Consider the following 27,802-nt stretch of genomic DNA (forward strand, 5'->3'; position numbering starts at 1 on the left):
GGAGGGACAGAAACGACTGTTGGCGAGAGTAAGGCGGAAAAAATTAGATGATGAAGAACTCTTAGAAAGCGAGAAACAAGCTGAAAAACGGGAAACAGTGAATGCATTTCATTATTTTACGTCGTCTCTATAAACCCGAAACAGAAAGAAGGAAAAGCAACATACATCCTGTTTTAAGCTCCTTCCCTTTAATTACTACACAAATAGTAAACTTTTTTTACAAATTATACAAGATGTAGCACTGAATTAATAATTAAGTAAAAAGTAACCTTTATTTCTTGTTGTAGAAGCACAAGCACTTACGTTCCTACAAATTGCAAATATGACGGTTTTTAATTTAAAAAATACATCCCCACAATTTGAAAATGTAAGAAAATTGTCGGTCTTACTGTACTGCTAGGGTCACATACCCACGAACACAGGCCTGCTAGTAACGCCAGAAACTTTACTCATTTTCGGGGTTTCCATACGATGCTCTTACGTCTGATGCTGGTTTTCTTATTGGCGCTAAACATTTTAGCGGCATCGCTACACAACGTCTACGATAATAATTGAACTGTTGGGATATGAAACGTTGTTTATTTTTTTAGTCTCATTGCATTCGCAGTAGCCGAGGACGTTCTGTACAATGGAATGGGCGAAGAAACTGAGACACGCTACATTCAGAAACGGACCTCTGTTGACGTACTTTTCGTACTATGTTTGAGTAATGAAATCTTGAATGTACGAGTAAAAGACTACTACTGTTACCAGATACATGTTTAGGAGAGTGTGTCCCGTCTATGAAGATAATCGGCAAAATTAGTGTCATGAGTTTAGAAGAGAAAGGCAATTTCTAAGATAATACCCTTTCTGGACCTCAACAGCAATTGACGCAAAAACAAGAAAATATAGCGCTGTGAAACGTGGTGGTGGTGGTGGTTAGTGGTTAACGTCCCGTCGACAACGAGGTCATTAGAGACGGAGCACAAGCTCGGGTTAGGGAAGGATTGGGAAGGAAATCGGCCGTGCCCTTTCAAAGGAACCATCCAGGCATTTGCCTGAAACGATTTAGGGAAATCACGGAAACCCTGAATCAGGATGGCCGGAGACGGGATTAAACCGTCGTCCTCCCGAATGCGAGTCCAGTGTGCTAACCATGTGAAACGTGAGTGCCACAGTTCCTGACCTAACAGCTGAGAGGTAGAAGGATATCTGTTTAAGATACATGACTATACCCTAACACAGGGCTTCCCAACGTGTGGTCCGCGGACTCCTTAGGGGTCCGCTGGTTCTTTCTAGGGGGTCCGCGGCCACCTTTCACCAAATCGCGTAAAATAATGAGAAAAATTATTGAATAAAAATGTGAAAATCAAATTCTCACTATTTTTTTTTTTCGTGTGAAAAACATTTGTACTCTTACTCCAGGTCGTATTCCCAAGCAGCCTCTGCGGTTCCTAAGTGAGAACGCATACACAGTATAGTGCCGGAGAATGCGGCTAGTTCAACACGGCACAAATAGTGATACTGCCTGCCGACCGCACAGATCTATGACTCCAGCAATGTTGGAACGTGCAGCCACTCTCATTCGAGGTGATCGACGGATCACAATCAAACACCTCAATGAACGACTGGCCTTCTCTGTTGCTAATGCTGACACGATCGTTCACCAGTTGGGGTACTTAAAGGTGTGTGCCCGCTGAGTTTCTCGCCGTCTAACAAAAGACTATAAAGAGCAATGAAGGGCAATCTGTGCGGAAATGTTTGCGCGATACGAGGGAAGTTATTGCAGCAGCAAGACCTTGGCTCCGACGTCGACTAGTGGAGTGGTACCACGCGGGCATACTGGTCCTTCCAGTAAGGTGGCGTAAGGCCGTCGTACTGAACAGAGATTTTGTTGAAAAATACGGTTTTGTAGCCAAAAGAGTGGGGAACAATTTGACGTATTGGGATCCCGAATAAAACGAACCTGATTTCAGGAAAAAATGAGTTGCACTACTTATATAAATGTAAATTAATGCAGATGAATAGGAAAAAGAATCCTGTAATGTTTGAATACCTCATTAGTAGTGTAGCGCTTGACACAGTCACGTCGATTAAATATTTGGGCGTAACTTTGCAGAGCGATATGAAGTGGGACAAGCATGTAATGGCAGTTGTTGGGAAGGCGGATAGTCGTCTTCGGTTCATTGGTAGAATTTGGGAAGATGTGGTTCATCTGTAAAGGAGATCGCTTATAAAACACTAACACGACCTATTCTTGAGTACTACTCGAGCGTTTGGGATCCCTATCAGGTCGGATTGAGGGAGGACATAGAAGCAATTCAGAGGCGGGCTGCTAGATTTGTTACTGGTAGGTTGATCAGTACGCGAGTGTTACGGAAATGCTTCAGGAACTCGGGTGGGAGACTCTGGAGGAAAGGAGGCGTTCTTTTCGTGAATCGCTACTTAGGAAATTTAGAGAACCAGCATTTGAGGCTGATTGCAGTACAATTTTACTGCCGCCAACTGATATTTCGCGGAAAGATCACAAAGATAAGAGAGATAAGGGCTCGTACAGAGGCATATAGGTAGTCATTTTTCCCTCGTTCTGTTTGGGAGTGGAACATATAGCGTACCCAGTGCTATATTACGAAAAGACTTAGAAAATTAGCTGAGCGGGCTACGGCGCTGCAGTCATGGACTGAGCGGCTGGTCCCGGTGGAGGTTCGAGTCCTCCCTCGGGCATGGGTGTGTGTGTTTGTCCTTAGGATAATTTAGGTTAAGTAGTGTGTAAGCTTAGGGACTGATGACCTTAGCAGTTAAGTCCCATAAGACTTCACAGACATTTGAACATTTTTGAACTTAGAAAACGGTATTTATAAAGAAGAGACATTTAAAATTTGAATAATAAGTGGACAGCCGGCCGCGGTGGTCTAGCGGTTCTAGGCGCTCAGTCCGGAGCCGCGCGACTGCTACGGTCGCAGGTTCGAATCCTGCCTCGGGCATGGATGTGTGTGATGTCCTTAGGTTAGTTAGGTTTAAGTAGTTCTAAGTTCTAGGGGACTGATGACCATAGATGTTAAATCCCATAGTGCTCAGAGCCATTTGACCCATTTTTTTAATAAGTGGACACTGGCCGCTCAGGCGAACATACATTTTTCTCTATATTATAATAATTTCTCTGTGTAAGTTTCGAGGGCAAAGAAATATAACAAAATGATCTAAAGAGACGACAAGATACGCTCTTTTGTTAATTTTTTAGTCGTCTTCACTTCTTCTCTTGTCTTGGTTGCGTGTAGACGGACATCTTGCGAGTGCTGGAAAATGTAAGCATATTTGTACGAATTAAGCAGATAATATATTGATTTAATATCATTGTTCACTTTTAATTTGTAAGAGGTGATCCCGATTTCATGTCCGCCTTCCTTGAATTAACCTGCATTCGAGTAATTTACAGTTCAACAATCGCAGCGGCCGATGCAGCCAACGACGCCATTACGTGGCGATATTAACTAATAAAAATTTAGCGGAAGCGAAAAACTCGCCCGCTATTAACATAATATTCATTCTTCTCCACAGCCGCCCGACGTAGCAGAAAATACGTAGCTTTAAGGTTCTTATTTTCAGTACTACAGCCGAGAGCCAGTGCCAGGACTCCGACTATAATGTAATGGTTAACGGAGGTAAGAAAAAATATTCTCGCGCGTGTGTGGGCCGCAACTGTAATTAATAACTAAAGATCTTTTGCTTTAAAGTGAGCTGACTAGCCGAGGAAATTAATATGAAAAGTTTATTACATTGTTCAGCTTATATGCTCATGTTTTAAGATTCAGTGAGTCTAACGTTCATTAACGTAACAAATAATTTGAGATTAATATTGATAAAAAGGAGAACTTCGGGAAAGCATTTAATCGTAAATCAAAATTGAATGAAATATCATTTTTACTAAGGCACACCACGTAAGTCGGCAACAATCAAAATAATGATAATAATATATTAAGTTACGACGGCCGACGGACGCGAGAAACAGGGAGAGAAGATGCTAGTTGTGGTACGAGCTACCCTCCGCCACGCACCGTATGGTGGATTGCGGAGTATGTATGTAGATGTAGATGTTACTAAACGCCTCTCGTACATAGATGTAAAGCGTAAACTAGAACCGTTTGCAGCTGCTTTTGGCACTTGTCGAGATTAAAAAGAGATGACAGCGTCGGCTAACGAATACACACGCGCGCAGGCAGCGGCACCAGTTTGTACGGAGACGGCTGACGCAAGCACTCTCTGCTAAATACAGAGGGGAATGTTTTGCCCCGGGACTGCAAGGACTGCCGCCACACCCCGGCCGCCGCCCTTCGCCTGAGCCGGCAAATTACTGCCGACCGGACCAAAGTGCCGGCGTCCCCTGCGGCTATTCACAGGATATTGCGACGCACAAGCAGAGGCGCGCCTCGCACGGGAAATGAAGCAATCGCGGCCGCTGCAGCTCCACAGCTCAGGCTCAAATATCTGCCGCGACGGCTCCTCCTCTGCGCTTGTTACATACAGGCAATATGTCGTGAATACCGTTCGCGTGCTATGCGCTCTGTTAGTATACCATCTGATCAAAAGTATTCGCTCGCTCTGCCCGGGGGATGCCGTTCCCGCAAGCTCACTACCGTTTCACAGCGCAACATCTGGCAGGAACTTAGAAAATCCGCTCATCTTCTGTAAAAGAATACACATTGGTCATCATCAGCAATGACCAGTGCACTGGAGATGGTCACCAGCAAATCTGGGGTACTCATAAACGAAGAAGGGTCATGATACTGCACAACTACAGCCACTGTGGGTGGGAGACCAGTCCTACAAAAGAGTTAGCGAACTGGGAGCGGTCTTCACGGAGAACTCATTAAGTGAGGTAGAGATCAACGCCAGGATTCAGGCAGGAGAGCGATCCTTCTACTGCCGAACACAACTCTCTAGTTTCGGTTCAAGATTCGATTGTATAAAACCCAGACCCAACCTGTGCTGCCACGTAGGTGTGGTACGTAGTGTATCGGAAAGCAGGGTTTTCAGGAACTTATCGTACGAGGGTGTGTCAAATGAAAACCTTAAATTTGTAATAACAAATCGAAATTTCGCGCCGTTATCCTGTAAGTTGGTAAGCGTACTACAAACAGCGTGCAGAATGCCCTGTAGGTGGCAGCATAGTGCAGATGCACACATACCATCGCAGTATCAGTATAAAGATGGCCGCCCCACTTGCGACTTGCACCAGGGAAGAACGGCGTTCTGTTATTCGGTTTTTGCGTAGTGAAGGTGTGAAACCTATTGAAATTCATCGACGAATGAAGGTTCAGTAGGGTGATGCATGTTTGTCACAGCAGCAAGTCTACGAATGGAGTAGGAAGTTCGCAAATGGTGTGACTTCAATGGAAGATGGTCCTCGTCCACGTCAGGCACAACGAGTTGTAACTCCACAGAACATTGCAGCAGTTGAAGCCATAGTGAAGGAAAACTGCCGAGTGACACTGAATGACATTGCAGCATGTTTACAGATTAGTCATGGGTCAGCACACCACATTGTGCATGATGTGCTCCAGTTTCACAAGATGGATGCCACGGCAGCTGACTCCTGAAATGAGATTACGACGTGTTGATGCTTGTGAAGAACTACTTCGGCGCTTTGAACGAGAAGGTGATGCCTTCCTTGCAAGAATCGTTACTGAGGACGAAACCTGGGTTCACTTCCACCAACCGGAAACAAAGAGAGCGAGCAAGGAATGGCGCCATTCCTCATCACCAAAACCAAAGAAGTTTCGAACAGAACCATCAGCAGGGAAGGTTATGCTGACTCTCTTTTGGGACGAAAAAGGCGTCATTTTGGAACACTACATGCCTAGAGGGACCACTGTCACCAGTGCATCATACACAGATCTCCTAAAAAATCATCTGCGACCTGCAATCAAATCAAAGCGACGTGGATTGCTGTCAGCAGGTGTCCTTTAGCAACATGACAATGCAAGGCCCCACCCTGCCCGTACAACAGTTGCAAACTGCCCGTACAACAGTTGCAACAATCACAGACCTGCATTTTGAGTATCTTCCTCATCCACCATACTCACCAGACCTTGCCCCAAGTGATTTCCATACGTTTTGACCACTCAAAGACGCAATGGGAGGAAAGAAGTTCCATTCTGATGAAGAGGTACGCCACGTGGTGCATGAGTGGTTGCACGGACTACCAAAAGAATTTTTTTCTAAAGGAATTTATGCACTTTGTAAGCGCTGGAGGACTTGCATTGAGCGTGGGGGAGATTATGCTGAAAAGTGATACAGCTTTGTACCACTTCTGCACAATAAAAAATATTCATAAACGTATTTAAGGCTTTCATTTGACTCACCCTCGCATTTGAGAGGAAAGTGGAAGCAAGAGACATGTGGTCATTTGAAAGAATATAGATGGCCATTGCAGCTCCTGGATTTCATCCCCACAGCTGGGAGACCCCCAGAAACGCCAAGGAAGGTATCGAGGGACGTCCACCATGAAGACCTGCAATAGTCACCAATAGATGTGGATGGAAAGCAAATGGCAACGATGGATAGTAGGCGATGGAGAAAGAAATTTGTAGCAGCGTGCTGTCTGTTGGGCGTGATAGCGTAAAAGTGAAGTAAGGAATCTACTTGGGCACCCTTACACTATCTGAGCAAACGTATCCTGACACCCCAATGTAATGCGTAATTAATCACGAGTGGTGGACCCCCCCCCCCCCCCAAAAAAGAATTGTACTGTCATTACAGAAGCAGTTAAAGTAGAATGAGTCGGTCAGGAGTACTCATTTACTTCGAACGTGGACTAGTCATTTCTACATCTACATCTACGTGATTACTGTGCTATTCACAATAAAGTGCCTGGCAGAGGGTTCAATGAACCACCTTCAAGCTGTCTCTCTACCGTTCCACTCGCGAACCGCACGCGGGAAAAACGAGCACTTAAATGTTTCTGTGCGAGCCCTGATTTCTCTTATTTTGTCGTGATGATCATTTCTCCCTATGTAGGTGGGTACCAACAGAATGTTTTCGCAATCGGAGGAGAAAACTGGTGATTTCTCAAATTTCATGAGAAGATTCCGTCGCAACGAAAAAGGCCTTTGCTTTAATGATTGCCACTCCAATTCACGTATCATGTCTGTGACACTATCTCCTCTATTTCGCGATAATACAAAGCGAGCTGCCCTTCTTTGTACTTTTCGAGGTCATCCGTCAGTCCCACCTGATTGCCGGCCGGGGTGGCCAAGCGGTTCTAGGCGCTACAGTCCGGAACGCGCGACCGCTACGGTCGCAGGTTCGAATCCTGCCTCGGGCATGGATGTGTGTGATGTCCTTAGGTTAGTTAGGTTTAAGTAGTTCTAAGTTCTGGGGGACTGATGACCTTAGAAGTTAAGTCCCATAGTGCTCAGAGCCATTTGAACCAACCCACCTAATTCGGATCCCACACCGCACAGCAATACTCCAGAATAGGGCGCACAAGCGTGGTGTAAGCAGTCTCTTTAGTAGACCTGTTGCACCTTCTAAGTGTTCTGCCAATGAATCGCAGTCACTGGTTTGCTCTACCCACAATATTATGTACGTGATCGTTACAATTTACGTTATTTGTAATTGTAATCCCAAAGTATTTAGCGGAATTTACAGCCTTCAGATTTGTTTGACTTATCGCATAATCGAGATTTAGCTGATTTCTTTTAGTACTCGTGTGAATAACTTCACACTTTTCTTTATTCAGAGTCAAAAAATGGCTCTGAGCACTATGGGACTTAACATCTGAGGTCATCAGTCCCCTAGAACTTAGAACTACTTAAACCTAACTAACCTAAGGACATCACACACATCCATGCCCGAGGCAGGATTCGAACCTGCGACCGTAGCGGTCGCGCGGTTACTGACTGAGGCGCCTAGATCCGCTTGGCCATATTCAGGATCAATTGCCACTTTTCGCACTATACACATATCTTATTTAAATCATTTTGCAAGTCGTTTTGATCATCTGATGACTTTACAAGACGGTAAATTACTGCATCATCTGCAAACAATCTAAGACGGCTACTCAGATTGTCTCCTATGTCCATAATATAGATTAGGAACAACAGAGGGCCTATAACACTTCCTTAGGGAACGCCGGATATTACTTCTGTTTTATTCGATGACTTTCCGTCTATTACTAGGATCCGTGAACTTTTTGACTGGAAATCATGAATCTAGTAGCACAACTGAGGTGGTACTCCGTAGGCACGCAGTTTGGTAAGAAGACGCTTGTGAGGAACGGTGTCGAAAGCCTTCTGGAAATCTGGACACCACCTGAGTAATAAATCCATCAGGGACATTTCAACATTTCTGAAGCTGCTCAAGCTGACTGTTGGTGACGTCAGTGTGAAGTGGAAGGCAAAGGAACTACGACATAGCCGCGCGGTCTTTGGCGCCTTGTCCTGGTCCGCTCGACTACCCCCGTCGGAGGTTCCAGTACTCCCTCGAGCATGGGTGTGTGTGGTGTCCTTAGCGTAAGTTAGATTAAGTAGTGTGAAAGCCTACGGACCAATGACCTCCAGCAGTTCGGTCCCAGAGCACTTAACACAAATTTCCAAATTCCGAGCTACCACAGATAAAACCAAGACCAGGCAGACCCCATGTACTGATAGAGGAGTGTTGAGCAACACGGAGAATGGTTATAAACAATCGCATGAAATCAGCGGAAGGAATCACTCGTCAGTGCCAAAGTGCTACCAGCAGGCCAGCCAGCACAATAACTGTGCATAGCGCGTGAAAAACAATGGAGTACAGTAGTCGACCAGCTTCTCATAAGCGACACATTTCTGTTTCTGTGGTCAATGCTAAGCGATGCTTGAAGTGATGTAAAGAGCAACGCCACTAGTCACTGGATGGCTAGAAACGAGTGATTTAGAGTGCTGAATCAGGCTACACCCCGTGTGGAAATTTGATGGAAGGGTTTGGGTTAGGCGAATTCCTGGAGAACGTTACCTTCTATCACGTATAGTGCCAACAGTGAACTACAGAGATGGTGCTATGGTATAGGGGTGTTTTCCGTGGCTAGGGCGTGGTCCTCCTATTATGCTTAAGAAAACGTTAAATGCTGAAGGACATGAACAAATTTTACAGCATTGTGAACCATGTACACTAGAAGAACAGTTCGGAGACCATAATTAATTGTTAACAGCATGACAATACAACCTGCCATAAAGCAGCATCTGCGAGGCAGTAGTTTGTGGACAGTAACATTCATATCACTTCTACAAGTATATCTGATATGTCATGATTTTACAGATCAAGTAAAAAAGGAAAATACATATCTATAGGCATTTATGTACTTGCAGGCCCAGTTTGACAAGGATGGAGCAAGTAGTTGGCCGTAATCTTATTGTGAAATCTACGAGGGGCCTTCACGAAATAAACAGTGTTTTGGCAGGCTAAATGGATCAAGAGATATTCCGCAACTGTTACCTTTTTTGAAAAAGTGTGTTATAAAAGTCTGTCGCAAATAGTCAAATGGCTCTGTGCACTATAGGACTTAACATCTGAGATCATCAGTTCCCTAGACTTAGAACTACTTAAACCTAACTGACGTAAGGACATCACACACATCCATGCCCGTGGCAGGATTCTAACCTGCGTCCGTAGCAGCAGAAGGTTCCGGATTGAAGCGCCTAGAACCGCTCGGTCACAGTGGCCGGCGCAAACAGTCACACTTGATAATTAGCTCTCACCATAACTAACGATCATCTTAAGATTCAAAATAAAATAAAACATTAACAAATAACTATTTCTGAAACGACACAGAATGAAATTATTTAAAATTTCAAACATTTTATAACTTCAAAAATGGTTCAAATGGCTCTGAGCACTATGGGACTTAACTTCTAAGGTCATCAGTCCCCTAGAACTTAGAACTACTTAAACCTAACTAACCTAAGGACATCACACACATCCATGCCCGAGGCAGGATTCGAACCTGCGACCGTAGCGGTCGCGCGGTTCCAGACTGTAGCGCCTTTAACCGCTTGGCCACCACGGCCGGCATTTTATAACTGAACCTGAATATGCAGATAACGTAGATTCACAATATCTAAAATTTAATACTTTCAAAAATTGTACCTGACTATTCACGAGATGTGAAAAGTTCAAATTCTTCAAAATAACAAAAAAAATCTGTAAAATAATATGTCATCTACAGAAATAGTTATTAATTAATATCTTTTTTTAGACCTGAAAATCATCGTTACTTATGATCGAAACAAGTTATCAAGTGTTACCATTTGCAACTGACATTATTATAAGAAATATTTTGAACAACAAGTAATTTTTATTGAATGCTGCACTACACTTCAAAGTGAGGAAGATGCATGACCCCTTTTATAAACCTAATCACAGAGTGTCTGTAAAGAACAATCGTTCAATTCCTTGAGGATACAGATCCACTCTTTGTCTCGAAACCATACGAAAAAACCGATGTATAAACGTCCTTAGCGCTGGAAAATCTATTTCCCCCAGACGTTCTTTCATCTTCGCATGGTGCAATATCTGGAGTGTTTGGCGGATCAGCGTCACCCACACGTGTGTAGCCTTGGTCAAATTGGTGTCACCATTTCACAACGTCTATGTATCGCCAGGATTTCACTGAGAATCTGTGTGCAATTTAATTTCACGATGGCTGGACGCGACATTACATTCCGTTCATATACCGCCACATTGACAACCTGTGTGCAGTTTAACGTTTCGCCCACAAGAATTGCACTGCCCCTCGTACTGCGACTTCGGCCCCACGCCATTTCAGTTGCACACTGTGATGCACCTGTTACCCGTACTGTAGCATATCTGCGAGTGTGAGAATCCCGAAACGTCTAGTCTCATCTGACAACGCGTCATACATGTTGCGCAAGTCTTAGCGTGGGGCGAAGACCATACACACGACGCTCTTCCACGTTTAGGACAACAGGAATTAAATAACGCGCCACAAGGGCCTTCTTTTGTTGGTTTCGCTACGTAGGTGGACCAATCATGATGTGTTGGCCTACAAAAGATCTGATAATACTCTAGGATAAAGAGTGTACAGGAATCCTACAAACTCAAATAGATACTTAGATGCTAGTTCGCATTACCATCCAGCCCAGAAGCAGCCAGTACCTGACATTGAGATTTCGCGTGCCTTCCGTATCAGTGGCAATAACAGCTTGGAAACGCAGCCGCATTTCTTAAAGAAGACACTGAAAGCCAACAGGTAAGATGTTTGTCCATAGACATTGCTTTCAAACTAAATAGTATTATATGAATGCGTGACACCACGCGGAATCCGCCGCTATGATACATTGTATGTAAACTGAAGGTGGAGGGGCGAGAAACGAAAGGAAAGGTAAGGGGCTACTGAAGTCAGCTGCATTAGGACATTATGCGGAATCAGCAGTGAGGAGTGAAAATGTGTGCCAGACCAGTATCTCACGCTTAACAGGCAGGTGCCTTAACCACTGCACCATCCGGACACAGTAGCTACCGTAACTGCATAGACTATCTCGGCACGCCTCATGGTCGACCAGCAGTCCCACCGAGCGCCACCTATCTGCAGTCGCTGTCCATTTCATTCATGCTCACTAGATGATATTCCCACAAGAGATCGGACGTACTGGTGCATCCACATTGAAGAAGGTGGAGACATTGCTCATCTAGGCGAAACAGTTATATGAATGCGTGGTGTCAGTTCTTTCGGACATGTCCGAAAGAACTGACACCACATGGAATCCGCAGCTGTGATACATTATGTATAGAAAGGAAAGGGAAGGGAAGGGATTGATGAAGTCAGCGGAATCAGGGCATTACGTGGAATCAGTGGTGAAGGACGAAACTGTGGGCCAGACCGGGATTCGAAACCGGGATCTCTAGGTCACTTGGTAGGTGCGTTAACCACTGCATCATCCGGGACACAATGTTCATCGAAACTGCGTGGACTCGCTCGGCACACCTCATGGCCGACCAGCAGTCCCACCGAGCGCCCGCTATCTGCAGTCCCTGCCGATTTCTTCCATGCTCTGTTCTCTGAGATTAGCACAGGAGGTTGGGCGTACTTTGCTTTCTCCCCTCTCCACCTTCAATTTACATATAATGTATCGCAGCTACGGATTCCGCGTGGTGTCTGCTCTTTCGGATACCTCCGAAAGAACGGAAACCACGCATTCGTGTAATTGATTCGCCTAGATGGGCAATGGATCCACCTTCTTCAATGAGGATGCACAGGTACGTCCGACCTCCTGTGGGAATCTCAGATTAGCGAGAATGGAGGAAGTGGGCAGGGAATGCTCGGTGGGAGTGTAGGTCGGCCATGAGGCGTGCCGAGACAGTCCGCGAAGTTGCGCTGAACACCGTGTCCAGATAGCGCAGTGGTTAATGCACCAGTCCAGTAAGTAGGAGATCCCAGGTTCGAGTCCCAGTCCGGCACACATTTACACTAGGCCCCCCTGATTCCGCGCAATGTCCTGATGCGGCTGACATCATCAGTAATTCCTTTCCTCTCCCCATCTTTAAGTTACGAGTAAGAAATAGAATTAATTATGCTTATAAGAAGTTCCCGAGTTACTGACAGCATAAGCAACATTTTTCGGGAGAATGCCATAGCAAAGCAAACAAAGCTCTATGTTCTGGTGCTGATGGACCGATCGACCGCCGTTCAACGTTCGCCAGTGGCATCACCGGATGCGATATGAAAGGGCGTATCGTCAGCACACTACTCTCCCAGTCGTTGTCAGCTTTCTTTATTCAGGAGCCGCTACTTCTCGCTCAAGTAGCTGCTCAGTTGGCATCACGAGGCAGGCATTGCCCCTGCTCCAGTCAGGTCACCCACGAAAAATTCGTGGCAGTACCAGGAATCGAATCCATGTCCTCCGCATAGCAGGCAGAAACGCTGTGCACCGAGTTACGGAGGCTGACGGAAATGAAGGTCTCTTTCCGACGTAAAACGGACGCGCCAGATCATCTTCACATTGTAGGAATCTACGAGGAGAATTCAATGAGTAATACAATACATTTTTTTCTCGGCCAGTTTCTCTTGAAAAAACACGCAATTTGTTGTGAGACATCGTAGAATATTCCCACTTCAGCCCTTACAGTCTCACTAACTTCTGATAGGTGGTAGCTTCAAAATGGCGCAGGAAACGCACATGCTTTTCAAGCAGAGGGCTGTCAATTGAGTTTCTTTTGGCGGAAAACCAGAGCATCGTAGATATTCAAAGGCGCTTGCAGAATGTTTACGGAGACCTGGCAGTGAACAAAAGCACGGTGAGCCATTGGACGAGGCGTCTGTCATCATCGCAGTAAGGTCGCGCGAACCTGACCGATCCCCCGCGTGCCGGCTGGTCGCACACAGATGTGACGCCTGCAATGTTGGAACGTGCGGACACTCTCATTCGTCGCCAAAACAATGCAGACAAACTTCTCCTTCTCTTGACAGCGCAAGGTCTCGCACAAGTCTGTGCTTCCGAGAGGACCTCACAAAGTTTCAATAGACCGTTCGTCCTCAACCACTCTACAGTCCAGATATAGCACCTTCCATCTATTTGGCGCAATGAGGGACGCACTCCGCGGGACTCAGTACGTGGATGATGGGGAGGTTACTGATTCAGCAAGGCGTTGGCTCCGACGTCGACCAGTAGAGTGGTACCGTGCGGGTATACTGGTCCTCCGAGTAAGGTGGCGTAAGGCCATCGCATTATTGAACGGATATTAGGTTGAAAAAAAAAAAGTCTTGTGGCCAAAAGAGGGGGGAATAATATGGCACACTGGAATCCTGCATAAAACTAACCTGCTTGGAGAAAAAAGGTGTGCCGGTCGCTGTGGCCGAGCGGTTCTAGGCGCTTCAGTCCGGAACCGCGCTGCTGCTACGGTCGCAGGTTCGAATCCTGCTTCGGGCATGGATGTGTGTGATGTCCTTAGGTTAGTTAGGTTTAAGTAGTTCTAAGTCTAGGGAACTGATGGCCTCAGATGTTAAGTCCCGTATTGCTAGGAGCCATTTGAACCATTTGAAAAAAGGTGTTGCATTACTTATTGAAAGCCCCTCGTATGAAGCGACGTGTGGCTGTAGGAGAGCCTATATAACTGAACCTGGGACAGCGAGACAAGGACTGAAGAGCACAAAGTTCAAACGCTTTGAAAACAAAGTGTGAAATCTCCGGTAAATGGACATCTGCAGAAGTGAGGCGAAGATATAGATTTCAACGTACGAGAGCTTGCTAGCCATAGAATGCAATATTTTTTGAAAGTGAGTCCGAGAAGTGATTGAGATTTCTAAGACTGAACCTAATTTCCACAGAGAAGACGGCAATTACTCCCTTCTGTAAGTTTTCGGCTAACTGGGGACACCAGATGATCGTAGCAGAGGAATCAACGTCTACTGACTGAGAAGAAATCTGAAGAGTAACTAGACGTGCTAGTTTTTGCCTTGAAAGTCTATCTTTCACTTGCACGATGAAGCTAGGAGCTATTTTCTCGATATTCTCTCATTCTGTGGAACAGTACCTTCATATGCAACTTACAACAGACAGTTGAAGACTTGAAATAAAAAAGGCTCTAGGTGCCATAAAAAAAATTTGAAGTTTTGTGTGAATTTGGGTCTACATGCATGTATTCCTGCAAAAGCTCATCGACCTCAGCAGGCAAGTCTCATTTTTGATCGCTAACCTAAATCACAGACAACCTTTAGTCTTGAGTTACCAAGTGTATTGTTTCAGATGTGAGAGGCATGATATTGCAATCAAGGCAAATAAAGCCATTTATCGTCAGTACCATAAATGCATCGGACTTCTTAGATCCGAAGAAAGCAGCAGACTGTAATACAAACACAGCAAATCTAGATGTATCCACAGTACAGTTACTATGGTTAGACAAACATAAGCTTCACGTAGTTAGAACCAGAAGATTAAATGAAACTGGGGCCTAGGAAGGTATTCCTATTTTATTTTGAGAAAAGGTATTCAAGTACAGGACGTCAAGAAAAAGCAACAACCTGCCCTGGGTGTTACAAGCCACATCTGTGAAGAACAGACAAGATTTGATTGAAATGATACAGTACCTGATAAATAATGACAACATACAATTTTACAACAGCAGAATGAACTTTTGCTATCTTTTTGCTGACAATTGAACTATCGCACTTAGTAAGTTTTTCATACTATTACAATTCAATCTTTGTAATTTCCTTTGGAAACTAGATCAATACTATGCTTAACTTTCAAATAAAACATGTTAATGAGTACAATTACGGCAATTACCTACCTAGTACACTTAAAAACTCATTTCCCTCAAATTCATGATTTTGGCTCTTAGAGCCTTTTTTATTTCAAGTCTTTGATTTTAATTAATTTTCTCAGTTGTAAGGTGGTGCTGCAAAGAATCCAGGTACCCTGCATCTGATACACTACTTTAACTTTTTTGATCACTAAACTTTTCTCAGTGTCTCCTTTACCTAATCATAAAGTTGTTTTATGTAGCACGCGTAAGTTGCATATTTTAATTTGTCGAAGAAAAGAAACTGTTGTCCTTCCTCATTTAAATCCAAGACCGTCACCACATTTCCATTGCTGTCAGTATCTGGAAAAAGAATGTTAAACGTGAAACAGTCAGTCTGCTGTCTGGAATAGTCTTAGCGGATTCCGAAATACCAAATTTCCTGTCAGTCAAAATTCGGAGTACATTAACTTCTGCAACCATCAAACAGTTCTCGAAATTCACAAAAAAGAAAGATTTATCGACAGTAGTTACATTAAATACCACGCAGTAAAGTGTCAGCCACGAATAAACAAATAATACTTTACTGGCTTTCAAAAACGAAACTAAGAGATTAAGGGACGGACAAATCTATGAAATCTCAAAAAGAGTTAAATCTAACACACGAAAAGAAACACGGAGCACAAAAATGTTGATTTGCACACAAAATGTTAGCCCCCGTAGGGCAAGGAGCCATCAGTTGACTAATTACAATCAGAGCTTCATTTCAGTATTCCTTCGATTTGTTCTTGATAAGAAATTTAGACGAATATTCTATAAGAAATTCACAGGTATTTTAAATGTTCAGAGGCAGAACCAGTAACATACGGTCCTTGTAACATTTCATGCATGTCCTGCACGTCTACACCACCTGCAGAATAAAATTCACAAACCTGGCAACAGAGTATGCGGGTGGTTAGCTTGTGTTAAGTATCTGGGATAACAGTGCTCCATTAGTGCTACGTCATTTAAAAGAAAATGACCATCGCAAAGAGTAAAAAGGGTTCTGCGATATCTTGCTTGAAGAATTCCCTTACAGAACTTTTTCCATGACTCGGCAGTAATCGTCTACAGCAATTTTTTGCGAACTGACATGGTAGCGGAGCTGCAGGAGAAATGAAACAACGGGAAGTTTTTCGAAGGATCTTCTGCTAGAACTTTACGCAATGGGATGAAAATGCGACGACGTTCCTAAGTAAAAGTCCTTTGCAAATTCTCTTCCTTTGTCGGACACGACACGCGAACGTGAAAGAATGTTTCTCGTACTAGGCAGCGCACTAATGGCGTAATATTGCTCGATTCTGTGACTTCCTAATGACCGCTAGGCGTTACAAAGACCAATTGTGAATATGCACTCACTCTGATAAGGAGAGGAGTGGGGTCGACTTTTTGAAACTATCAACACGATAATGTAAATTATGGTGCCACGTACCGCACTCTGCAGCCACTCACTCTGATTGGCCCTCGTTTGTTAGTAATCGACAAAAAAAATTTCATTATTCTGCTTGATCTTGTAGGGCCTTAAATTTGAAAATAATACAACGAGTGATGTTATAGTTTAGTCGCTAGTATAAGAAAATGACATGCAGAAGGTCGTGGTTTCAAATTTTGTCGGAAACCTCAATTCCTTATTATTTTTAAATAGTTATCGAAATGACTTTAGTCATTATTTTTATTCAGTCAATTGGTTTGAATGTAATTTTTTGAAATACCTAACCCTCTTGTCTTGTCATTTTCATCATAGCAAAACTTTTTCGTCTGCTGTTATTTTTTGCTCCCATCACTCTGTTTTCCTTTTGAATATTTGTGTACGAGATTTTAACAACTTTTTTTTTTTGCATTAATTTCCTCCTTTTGATTATCCTATATTTATATTTTCGTTCACGTTATAGCATTCATTATTTCTATTCCTCATTTTGCGCATTTATTGATAATCTCGTCTTCCTTTTGAATCTTCATCTGCGTTATTTTGTCCATAGTGTAAAAAGAATTTGTGTTTTAAATGTTTGCATGACGATTACCATCCAAAAAATTGTGCATCTTACACGTAACAAAAAATGCAATTTGGGCATCATTGCAGAGCCAATATAGATTCTTTCGTCTTTTGTTTTTTAACCAATGGATCGACATTTTCTAACGTTCAAACATTGTGATGGATAAATAAAACTAATTCAAATGTTACGCACAAAGATTCAAGACGACAGAAAGTGTTTGGATAAATTTAAACTAGGCTTCTACTATATACTACACATGTAACAACATTATCTGTTATTTTTTAAGAAACTGTCTTTGCTTCTCCGTCTTTGCTTCTCCTGTAAAATTTAATGAAATGGATTCACGAGGGTTTTCATTGCCTGTTATCGATACGAAGCCGGGCTCTCTAAGTTGTGAGTAATCGCTTGAACCCAATGGTTGGCGGGTCCTGTTGGTTTTCCTGGAGGCGCTAATGGAGAAGTAAATAAAAGCTGCAGACTGCCAAGTGCTGAATCAGTCGTTAGTGGAACTGTGGAGGCGCTATGAAGACAAGTAGTCAGGCGAGAAGTTCGCAAATAGTCACTTCTAAGAAACAAGACGTGGAATTGGGAGAAATAAATATTTTTAGCTTCAGAGAATTCTGCATTCGTGATCGTCTGTGTCTAACGGGTTGACGATTCAGTAACGTTTTCCAGGACAGAACACACATGTCCCCCCCCCCCCCCAGCCCCCCCCCCCCCACACACAAAATAAAATTATATTGTTAATAATATCATGTCTCACTGTACTATTTAGCCAGACTTTATTTTCCTGTCGCGTGATACTTCACACTAAAATTAATCAAAAACATTAGCCGGCATGCTATTGACGTAGAGACGTTGCAAATAACAGCTTCAGACTTGCCGCCTTCAGTAGGGAGAGGGCAGCAATGCCATTCTTTTACAAAGCAGTATATTTCTGTTTAACAGTACTTCACCACCTCAGAACCATTTTTCGTGTTGCATCCACAAAGAATCATCCACTCTGCTTTGCCGCGTGGGCTGTACTTCAGCTTCGTGGCACATGAAAACGGTCTGCCACACTGGGGCTCGAACCTGGAACTTTGAAACTAGCGGAGAATGCTCTTTCTGACTAAACCAGGGGCTCCTAATCTTTTCTACGTGGTGCCCTCTTTTGCAACGCCACAGTATCTCAAATCCCCCCCCCCCCCCAATTTATTTTATTGATTGATTAGCTATACCCGGCGAACTTCGTTATGCCTCTGAAAATCTTTATATGTTATAGCTGACCCGGCAAACGTTTGATTTGCCATATAAATTATCTCTAGTCTATAAGAAGAATGTTTACGTGTAACACAATGTATACGTGTAACACAATAGCTGTTGTTGGCGGGAGCTCGTGACACAATCAATAATAATGGCCGAAAACTGCGTAGGGAGTGAGAAAAGGCTTAGGGGGAAGTCCGGTTGTATCGTCCACTATTAGTTCTAGCGTTTCTACGGAAGATCACGCGGATTTAACAACTGCAACCGATACACGGCTCGTCCATGAGCGTACAAAGGTAGCGGCAATTTCGTGTCGAAACGTGTTCTCCAGCATTATGAATAAGGCCAAGCGCACACGCATCGATTTTTATCGTACGTAAAAATATTGTACGATGATTAAATTCTTTTAGAGGAACAAAGGAGAGCATAGGAACTTCTTTGTTCCACTAAAAGAATTTGATCGTACTATATATTTCGGTACGATAAAAATCGATGCGTGTGCGCTAGGCCTGAATGTCAGTTTGGCGAATGACGCATGCTACCTAGTTAAACTTCTCGGTGTAGTTACGTCGATTGAAAGAGGGATATTCGAGTCGTTGCATTTGGTACGTTTTCTTCAATTACCTATCTATCGAATAGTGAAAGACTGTCACCGGTAGACACCTGGCGGGGATAACTGATCAAGTGATAACTGATCAGTTATCGACTGGGGTTGAAAATTATTAAAGTACTAAAATCGCTATTAAAAATAGGAGTTGGTGGAAAAAGGGTGAAAATTTAGGGTTGTGTGTATTTTTTAATGCCACATCATAAAAAAGTAAAAAGTTCTGTCCAAAAAATAAGAAAATTATTTTTGGGGTTGACCACCCTTATCACTTAGGGCTATGAAAAATAGATTACGATCGATTCTCAGACGTACCGAATATACATGTAAAATTTCATCAGAATCGATCGAGCCGTTTCGGAGGAGTATGGCAACTAACACTGTGACACGAAAGTTTTATATATAAGCATTTCTGATTCTTTCGAAATACTTTATTTGGGAGTAATCTGCGATCCACACTTTAGTAAAAGAAGCGCTACCAAAATGTAGAGTAATACTAAACTATAGCGTCCCAAAGGACTCGGTAGCATATTTGTGCTTTTTTCTGAGATGTCGGTGCCCCACTAATAAATCTTCAACGCCTCTCCGCCCCCCAATGCCTTTAGAGGTTCAGAAGCACTGGACTGAAGTATCCAGACTCGACACGCGGCTCATCTTCACAGCTGCAGATCTGTCAGCAGCTTTGGTACTTTTCAGATGTCGCAGATCTCCTGCATACCTTGCTGGACTAACTCTACATCTACACCTATATCTACATCCATACTTCGCAAGCCACCTGACGGTGTATGTCGGAGGGTACTTTGAGTACCTCTATCGGTTCTCCCTTCTATTCCAGTCTCGTATTGTTCGTGGAAAGAAAGATTGTCGGTATATCTCTGTGTGGCCTCTAATCTCTCTGATTTTATCCTCATGGTCTATTCGCGAGATATACATAGGAGGGAGCAATATACTGCTTGACTCCTCGGTGAAGGTATGTTCTCGAAAATTCAACAAAAGCCCGTACAGAGCTACTGAGCGTCTCTCCTGCAAAGTCTTCCACTGGAGTTTATAATCTCCAAAACGTTTTCGCGATTACTAAATGATCCTGTAACGAAGCGCGCTGCTCTCCGTTGGATCTTCTCTATCTCTTCTATCAACCCTATCTGGTACGGATCCCACACTGGTCAGCAATATTCAAGCAGTGGGCGAACAAATGTACTGTAACCTACTTCCTTTGTTTTCGGATTGCATTTCCTTAGGATTCTTCCAATGAATCTCAGTCTGGCATCTGCTTTACCGACGATCAACTTTGTATGATCATTCGATTTTAAATCACTCCTAATGCGTACTCCCAGATAATTTATGGAATTAACTGCTTCCAGTTGCTGACCTGCTATACCGTAGCTAAATGATAAAGGATCTTTCTTTCTATGTATTCGCAGCACATTACACTTGTCTACATTGAGATTCAATAGCCATTCCTTGCACCAAGCGTCAATTCGTTACAGATCCTCCTGCATTTCAGTACAATTTTCCATTGTTACAACCTCTCGATATACTACAGCATCATCCGCAAAAAGCCTCAGTGAACTTCCGATTCTATCCACAAGGTCATTTATTTATATTGTGAATAGCAACGGTCCTCCGACACTCCCCTGCGGCACACCTGAAATCACTCTTACTTTGGATGACTTCTCTCCATTGAGAATGGCATGCTGCGTTTTGTTACCTAGGAACTCCTTAATCCAATCACACAATTGGTCTGATAGTCCATATGCTCTTACTTCTGAAAGAAAGGATATCACACAGAAATGCAGCCTAGAGGTTGTTTCCTGAACGAATGCTTCGCTCTGCAGTGTGGCAGACTGAAACACGAACAGCTGCTAGCATGAGTTTCTTAGAAGTAGATACCTTAGGGGTTGCGAAGCAACTCAAATCGCTTGATACGGGCAAGTCTTCGGGTCCAGATTGTATACCGATTAGGTTCCCTTCAGATTACGCTGATGCAATAGCTCCCTACTTAGCAATCATATACAACCGCTCGCTCACCGATAGATCTGTACCTACAGATTGGAAAATTGCGCAGGTCGCACCAGTGTTTAAGAAGGGTAGAAGGAGTAATCCATCGAACTACAGACCTATATCATTGACGTCGGTTTGCAGTAGGGTTTTGGAGCATATTCTGTATTCAAACACTATGAATCACCTCGAAGGGAACGATCTATTGATACGTAATCAGCATGGTTTCAGAAAACATCGTTCTTGTGCAACGCAGCTAGCTCTTTATTCGCACGAAGTAATGGTCGCTATCGACAGGGGATCTCAAGTTGATTCCGTACTTCTAGATTTCCGGAAAGCTTTTGACACCGTTCCTCACAAGCGACTTCTAATCAAGCTGCGGGCCTATAAGGTATAGTCTCAGTTGTGCGACTGGATTCGTGATTTCCTGTCAGGAAGGTCGCAGTTCGTAGTAATAGACGGCAAATCATCGAGTAAAACTGAAGTGATATCAGGTATTCCCCAGGGAAGCGTCCTAGGACATCTGCTGTTCCTGATCTATATAAATGACCTGGGAGGCAATCTGAGCAGTTCTCTTAGATTGTTCGCAGATGATGCTGTAATTTACCGTCTAGTAAGGTCATGCGAAGACCAGTATCAGTTGCAAAGCGATTTAGAAAAGATTGCTGTATGGTGTGGCAGGTGGCAGTTGACGCTAAATAACGGAAAGTGTGAGGTGATTTACATGAGTTCCAAAAGAAATCCGTTGGAATTCGATTACTCGATAAATAGTAAAATTCTCAAGGCTATCAATTCAACTAAGTACCTGGGTGTTAAAATTGCGAACAACTTCAGTTGGAAAGACCACATAGATAATATTGTGTGGAAGGCGAGCCAAAGGTTGCGTTTCATTGGCAGGACAATTAGAAGATGCAACAAGTCCACTAAAAAGACAGCTTACACTACACTCGTTCGTCCTCTGTTAGAATATTGCTGCGGTGTGGGATCCTTACCAGGTGGGATTGACGGAGGGCATCGAAAGGATGCGAAAAAGGGCAGCTCGTTTTGTATTATCACGTAATAGGGGAGAGAGTGTGGCAGATATGATACGCGAGGTGGGATGGAAGTCATTAAAGCAAAGACGTTTTTCGTCGCGGCGAGATCTATTTACGAAATTTCAGTCACCTACTTTCTCTTCCGAATGCGAAAATATTTTGTTGAGCCCAACCTACATAAGTAGGAATGATCATCAAAATAAAATAAGAGAAATCAGAGCTCGAACAGAAAGGTTTAGGTGTTCGTTTTTCCCGCGCGCTGTTCGGGAGTGAAATGGTAGAGAGATAGTATGATTGTGGTTCGATGAACCCTCTGCCAAGCACTTAAATGTGAATTGCAGAGTAATCATGTAGATGTAGATGTAGACAGTGTGCGCTGCTTGAAACGTCCTAGCAGGAGGGAAAAAAAATACAGTTTGCTGGAATGGGACTGGAACCCTGAACGCCAGCATCCATGTTGAGCTATCCAGATCTGTCCCCTGAGTGTCCTAAGTCCAGCGCAACTCTCGGTTTTAGCCGGCGCCGACTGGTGACTCACGTGTGTCCGCGGCGCGGCGACGTGTGGCGCTGCAGCAGGCCGCGGTCATGCTTGGCGCATCGCCGAGACACGGAGGGGGCCCGGCGCCGCCTACGGCCGCTCACTCTGCCCGGGGCATGGTGCCGCTCCTGCAAGCACACCGACCACGTACATACTCTGTTCGCTCACATCTCGTCATCTGTAAACAAACACACACTGCTCGTCATCAGGAATTTACCCCGCCTGACAAAAAAGTGAAGCACCCCGAACACGCAGTTTCTTCCGGCGTATTTGATAATCAAAATATCCACGGGTGTACTGCCGGTCTACAGTGTCCAACGGGAACACCAGAGGCACACTCGACTGATGTATCCGAGCAAGTCGACGGTCGCTGAACATTGTTTGTCGGAAAATCACGCTATTGAGTATGAAGGCACGAGGATTCTGGTACAGACGTCGAGATACTGGGACAGCGTTGTTAGAGAGGCCATCGAAATTCGCACAAATGATGACCTCATAAACGGTGACTGTGGCTATAATCTTACAAGGGAACCTCCCCATCGCACCCCCCTCAGATTTAGTTATAAGATGGCACAGTGGATAGGCTATGAAAAACTGAACACAGATCAATCGAGAAAACAGGAATAAGTTGTGTGGAACTATGAAAAAATAAGCAAAATATACAAACTGAGTAGTCCATGCGCAAGATTGGCAACATCAAGGGTAGTGTGAGCTCGGGAGCGCCGTGGTCCCGTGGTTAGCGTGAGCAGCTGCGGTACGAGAGGTCCTTGGTTGTAGTCTTTCCTCTACTTTTTTATTTTCGCAAAGTTATAATCAGTCCGTTCGTTCTTTGACGTCTCTGTTCTCTGTAATAAGTTTAGTGTCTGTGTTTTGCGACCGCACCGCAAAACCGTGCGATTAGTAGACGAAAGGACGTGTCTCTCCAATGGGAACCGAAAACATTTGATCGCGAGGTCATAAGTCAACCAATTCCTCCACAGGAAAACACGTCTGATATATTCTGTTCGACACTGGTGACGGCATATGCGTCACATGACAGGAATATGTTGTCGACCCACCTAACTTGTACACTTGGCGAATGGGTAAAAACATTCTTCTACGTTGCCCGATTTAGGTTTTCTTGTGGATGTGATAATTACTCCCAAAAAAGTGATGAAAACATAAGAGTTTGTCACATAAACTGCAAGAAATGAATCCAACAGTTTCACAGTCGCTCACTTTTCCCTGTGCTCTGCCAAAATATATGTTTATAACGTTTTCAAATTTTTTCATGTGTAGACCGTCAAATCCTGCATATGTCCAAGCAAATCTGAACATGTCCTGGAATTTTGGAGAGCGAAGTTGATTATGTGTGTGTGCCTGAACTTTGATAATTGTCTGAAAATAAAAAATTAAACTTTTTGCTCGAAGGAAGGACCTCTCGTTCGGCAGCTTCTCACGCTAACCACGGGACCACGGCGCTCTTCAGTTTATCCTTGATGTTGCATATCTTGCGCATGGACTACTCAGTTTGCATATTTTGCTTAGTTTTTCATACTTCCACACAACTTCTTCCTGTTTTCTCGATTGATCGGTGTTCAGTTTCTCAAAGCCTATCCACTGTGGCAACTTATGACTAAATCTGAAGGGGGGTGCGATGGGGAGGTTCCCTTGTTAGCAAGGCTTGGGAACCAGCGATTGGGTTAATCAAGAGTAAATCGAGCAAACGTATAGTGGTGACGGCCACGGCGGACAGAGCCATCACACCGACGTCATCTCAGACGCCGTCGCAATCTGTTCCACCGCGCGACCGTGGCGCGGGGCGCGGACGGCGGAGGGAGTGCGCCGCGGGTGGAGGGTATTTAAATCGGCCGCCGCCGCGACCGAACCCAGTTACCCCTGAGCAGCCATAGCGTACGGATCTCCGTACCGGCACGTTCACAGGAGCTCAGTCCGTCAGTTCACCTGATGATGGCGACATGTATGATCGCCGAAATATTGTGCCCGTTGGACACTGTAGACCGGCAGTACACCCGTGGATATTTTGACACAGTCAAATGTTAATGTAATTACAATGAAATGAATACCCCTAGCTGCATACAGGCGTTGATATAAGTCAACGGGGACAGTTGAAAATGTGTGCCCCGACCGGGACTCGAACCCGGGATCTCCTGCTTACATGGCAGACGCTCTATCCATCTTTTTTTGTTTTTTATTTTTATTGTTCTCATTTTGTGCGTTGCATTTGTTCGGTGCGGATGTCCCATGACACCCGTTCAAGTTCAATGTTGAGCCGCTGACTCAGTTTTTTATTACAGAGGGCAGTTAACTCTCTGACCGAACACGCTGAGCTACCGCGCAAATGATGTGTTGTACATATTCATACTATGATAAGACAAAAAAAAAGACATGTTCTACATCCACGAGGATCTCCTCAGCACGGATATATGGAACGAAAATCTAATCTAATCTAATCCAAACCGTGCCGGCCTCCAGCTGAGCCACCGAGGATACAGAGGATGGATGGTGCGACTGCAGGAACTTATCTCTGGCACGCGTCCCTTGAGACCCACATTCGTAACTTATTGTCCCGCACTATATTCATAGCGCTCCTGCCCATTATACTCATTACTCGCGGCTTTACTGCCGATCCCGTAAGAGTTTGAGCACTGTTTGTGCATCCGCACAGAAGAAGATAGTCAAATGGGCAGGCCGTGCGGGTTAAGCCGAGCGGTCTTACAAGGGAACCTCCCAATCGCACCCCCCTCAGATTTAATTATAAGTTGGCACAGTGGATAGGCCTTGAAAACTGAACACAGATCAATCGAGAAAACAGGAAGAAGTTGTGTGGAACTATGAAAAATAAGCAAAATATACAAACTGTGTAGTCCATGCGGAACATATGCAACATCAAGGAGAGGGTGAGCTCAGGAGCGCCCTTCTCCCTTGGTTAGCGTGAGCAGATGCGGAACGAGAGGTCCTTGGTTCAAGTCTTCCCTCGAGTGAAGAGTTTAATTTTTTATTTACAGTTTATGTTACAAACTCTTATGTTTTCATCACTTTTTTGGGAGTGATTATCACATCCACAAGAAAACATAAATCCGGCAGGTAGAAGAATCTTTTTACCCATTCGCCAAATGTACAAGTTAGGTGGGTCGACAACATATTCCTGTCATGTGACGCACATGCCATCACCAGTGTCGTATAGAATATATCGGACGTGTTTTTCTGTGGAGGAATCGGTTGACCTATGACCTTGCGATCAAATGTTTCCGGTTCCCATTGGAGAGGCACGTCCTTTCGTCTACTAATCGCACGGTTTTGCGGTGCGGTCGCAAAACACAGACACTAAACTTATTACAGTGAACAGAGACGTAAATGAACGAACGGGCAGATCATAACTTTGCGAAAATAAAGAAGGTAAACTTTTCACTCCAGGGAATACATGAACCAAGGACCTCTCGTTCCGCAGCTGCTCACGCTAACCACGGGACTACGGCGCTCCTATGCTTACATTATCCTTGACGTTGTCTATCTTGCGCATGGACTACTCAGTTTGTATATTTTGCTTATTTTTTCATAGTTCCGCACAACTTCTTCCTGTTTTCTCGATTGATTTGTGTTCAGTTTTTCAAGGCCTATCCACTGTGCCAACTTATAACTAAATCTGAGGGGGGTGCGATGGGGAGGTTCTCTTGTTAGGCGCTGCAGTCACGGACTGTGCGGCTGGTCCCGGCGGAGGCTCGAGTCCTCCCTATGGCATGGGTGTGTGTGTTTGTCCTTAGGTTAATTTAGGTTAAGTAGTGTGTTAGCTTAGGGACTGATGACCTTAGCAGTTGAGTCCCATAATATTTCACACACATTTGAACATTTGAACAAATGGGCGATGATATATATATATATATATATATATATATATATATATATATATATATATATATGTTGGTATCTGTTCTTTCGGACATCTTCATATATCAATGTTAATGTAACTTCGTATACGTACACACCATCGGCGGCGGGTATGTAAATGATTGGAGTTTCAATTGTGTGTGACAGGTACAACGGCCACCAGAGGACATAAACGTTATTCGTACTTGGTGCTGTTATCAGGCCTGCTACGGTAAATAAGGAGCATGAGAAGCGTCAGATTTGGTCCGCAGCTCGTGGTCGTGCGGTAGCGTTCTCGCTTCCCGCGCCCGGGTTCGATTCCCGGCGGGGGCAAGGATTTTCTCTGCCTCGTGATGACTGGGTGTTGTGTGATGTCCTTAGGTTAGTTAGGTTTAAGTAGTTCTAAGTTCTAGGGGACTGATAACCATAGATGTTAAGTCCCATAGTGCTCAGAGCCATTTGAACCAAGCGTAAGATTTTGAGTGATCACTGAGAAGGAGACAGGAATTACCTCGTAGAAAACGGTCTATTAACACAGATTTTAGAAAACATCGTTCTTGTGACACACAACGCGAAGTATTGAGTACTATTGACAAGGGATTTCAGATTGATTCCGTATTTCTATATTTCCAGAAGGCTCTTGGCACTGTACCACACAAGCGGCTTGTAGTGATATTGTGTGCTTATGGAATACCGACTCAGCTATGTGACTGGATTCGTGATTTCCTGTCAGAGAGGTCACAGTTCGCAGTAATCGACGGAAAGTCATCGAGTAAAACAGAAGTGACTTCTGGGGTTCCCCAAGTTAGTGTTATAGGCCCTTTGCTGTTCCTCATCTGTTGTTGTTGTGGTCTTCAGTCCTTAGACTGGTTTGATGCAGCTCTCCATGCTACTCTATCCTGTGCAAGCTTCTTCATCTCCCAGTACCTACTGCAACCTACATCCTTCTGAATCTGCTTAGTGTATTGATCTCTTGGTCTCCCTCTACGATTTTTACCCTCCACGCTGCCCTCCAGTGCTAAATTTGTGATCCCTTGATGCCTCAAAACATGTCCTACCAACCGATCCCTTCTTCTAGTCAAGTTGTGCCACAAACTTCTCTTCTCCCCAATCCTATTCAATACCTCCTCATTAGTTACGTGATCTACCCACCTTATCTTCAGCATTCTTCTGTAGCACCACATTTCGAAAGCTTCTATTCTCTTCTTGTCCAAACTAGTTATCGTCCATGTCTCACTTCCATACATGGCTACACTCCATACAAATA

General features: G+C 44.1%; 1 protein-coding gene across 4 annotated transcripts in view; it reads right to left on the reverse strand.

Moving 5' to 3' along the window:
* LOC126246994 (uncharacterized) overlaps positions 1–27,802 on the reverse strand; it is a 213,652-nt gene that overhangs the window by 39,887 nt on the left and 145,963 nt on the right. For 3 of the 4 annotated variants that reach the window (XM_049948442.1, XM_049948440.1, XM_049948441.1), the window contains exon 2: positions 22,669–22,796. The exons of the other annotated variant lie outside the window; for it this stretch is intronic. In XM_049948442.1, coding sequence (XP_049804399.1) covers positions 22,669–22,717 — 49 coding nt within the window. In that variant the 5' untranslated portion in view covers positions 22,718–22,796. The remainder of the gene's footprint in view (positions 1–22,668; positions 22,797–27,802) is intronic. 4 annotated transcript variants of the gene reach the window in all.

This window comes from Schistocerca nitens, chromosome 1 (genome assembly GCF_023898315.1).
Source record: "Schistocerca nitens isolate TAMUIC-IGC-003100 chromosome 1, iqSchNite1.1, whole genome shotgun sequence".
NCBI lineage: Eukaryota > Metazoa > Arthropoda > Insecta > Orthoptera > Acrididae > Schistocerca > Schistocerca nitens.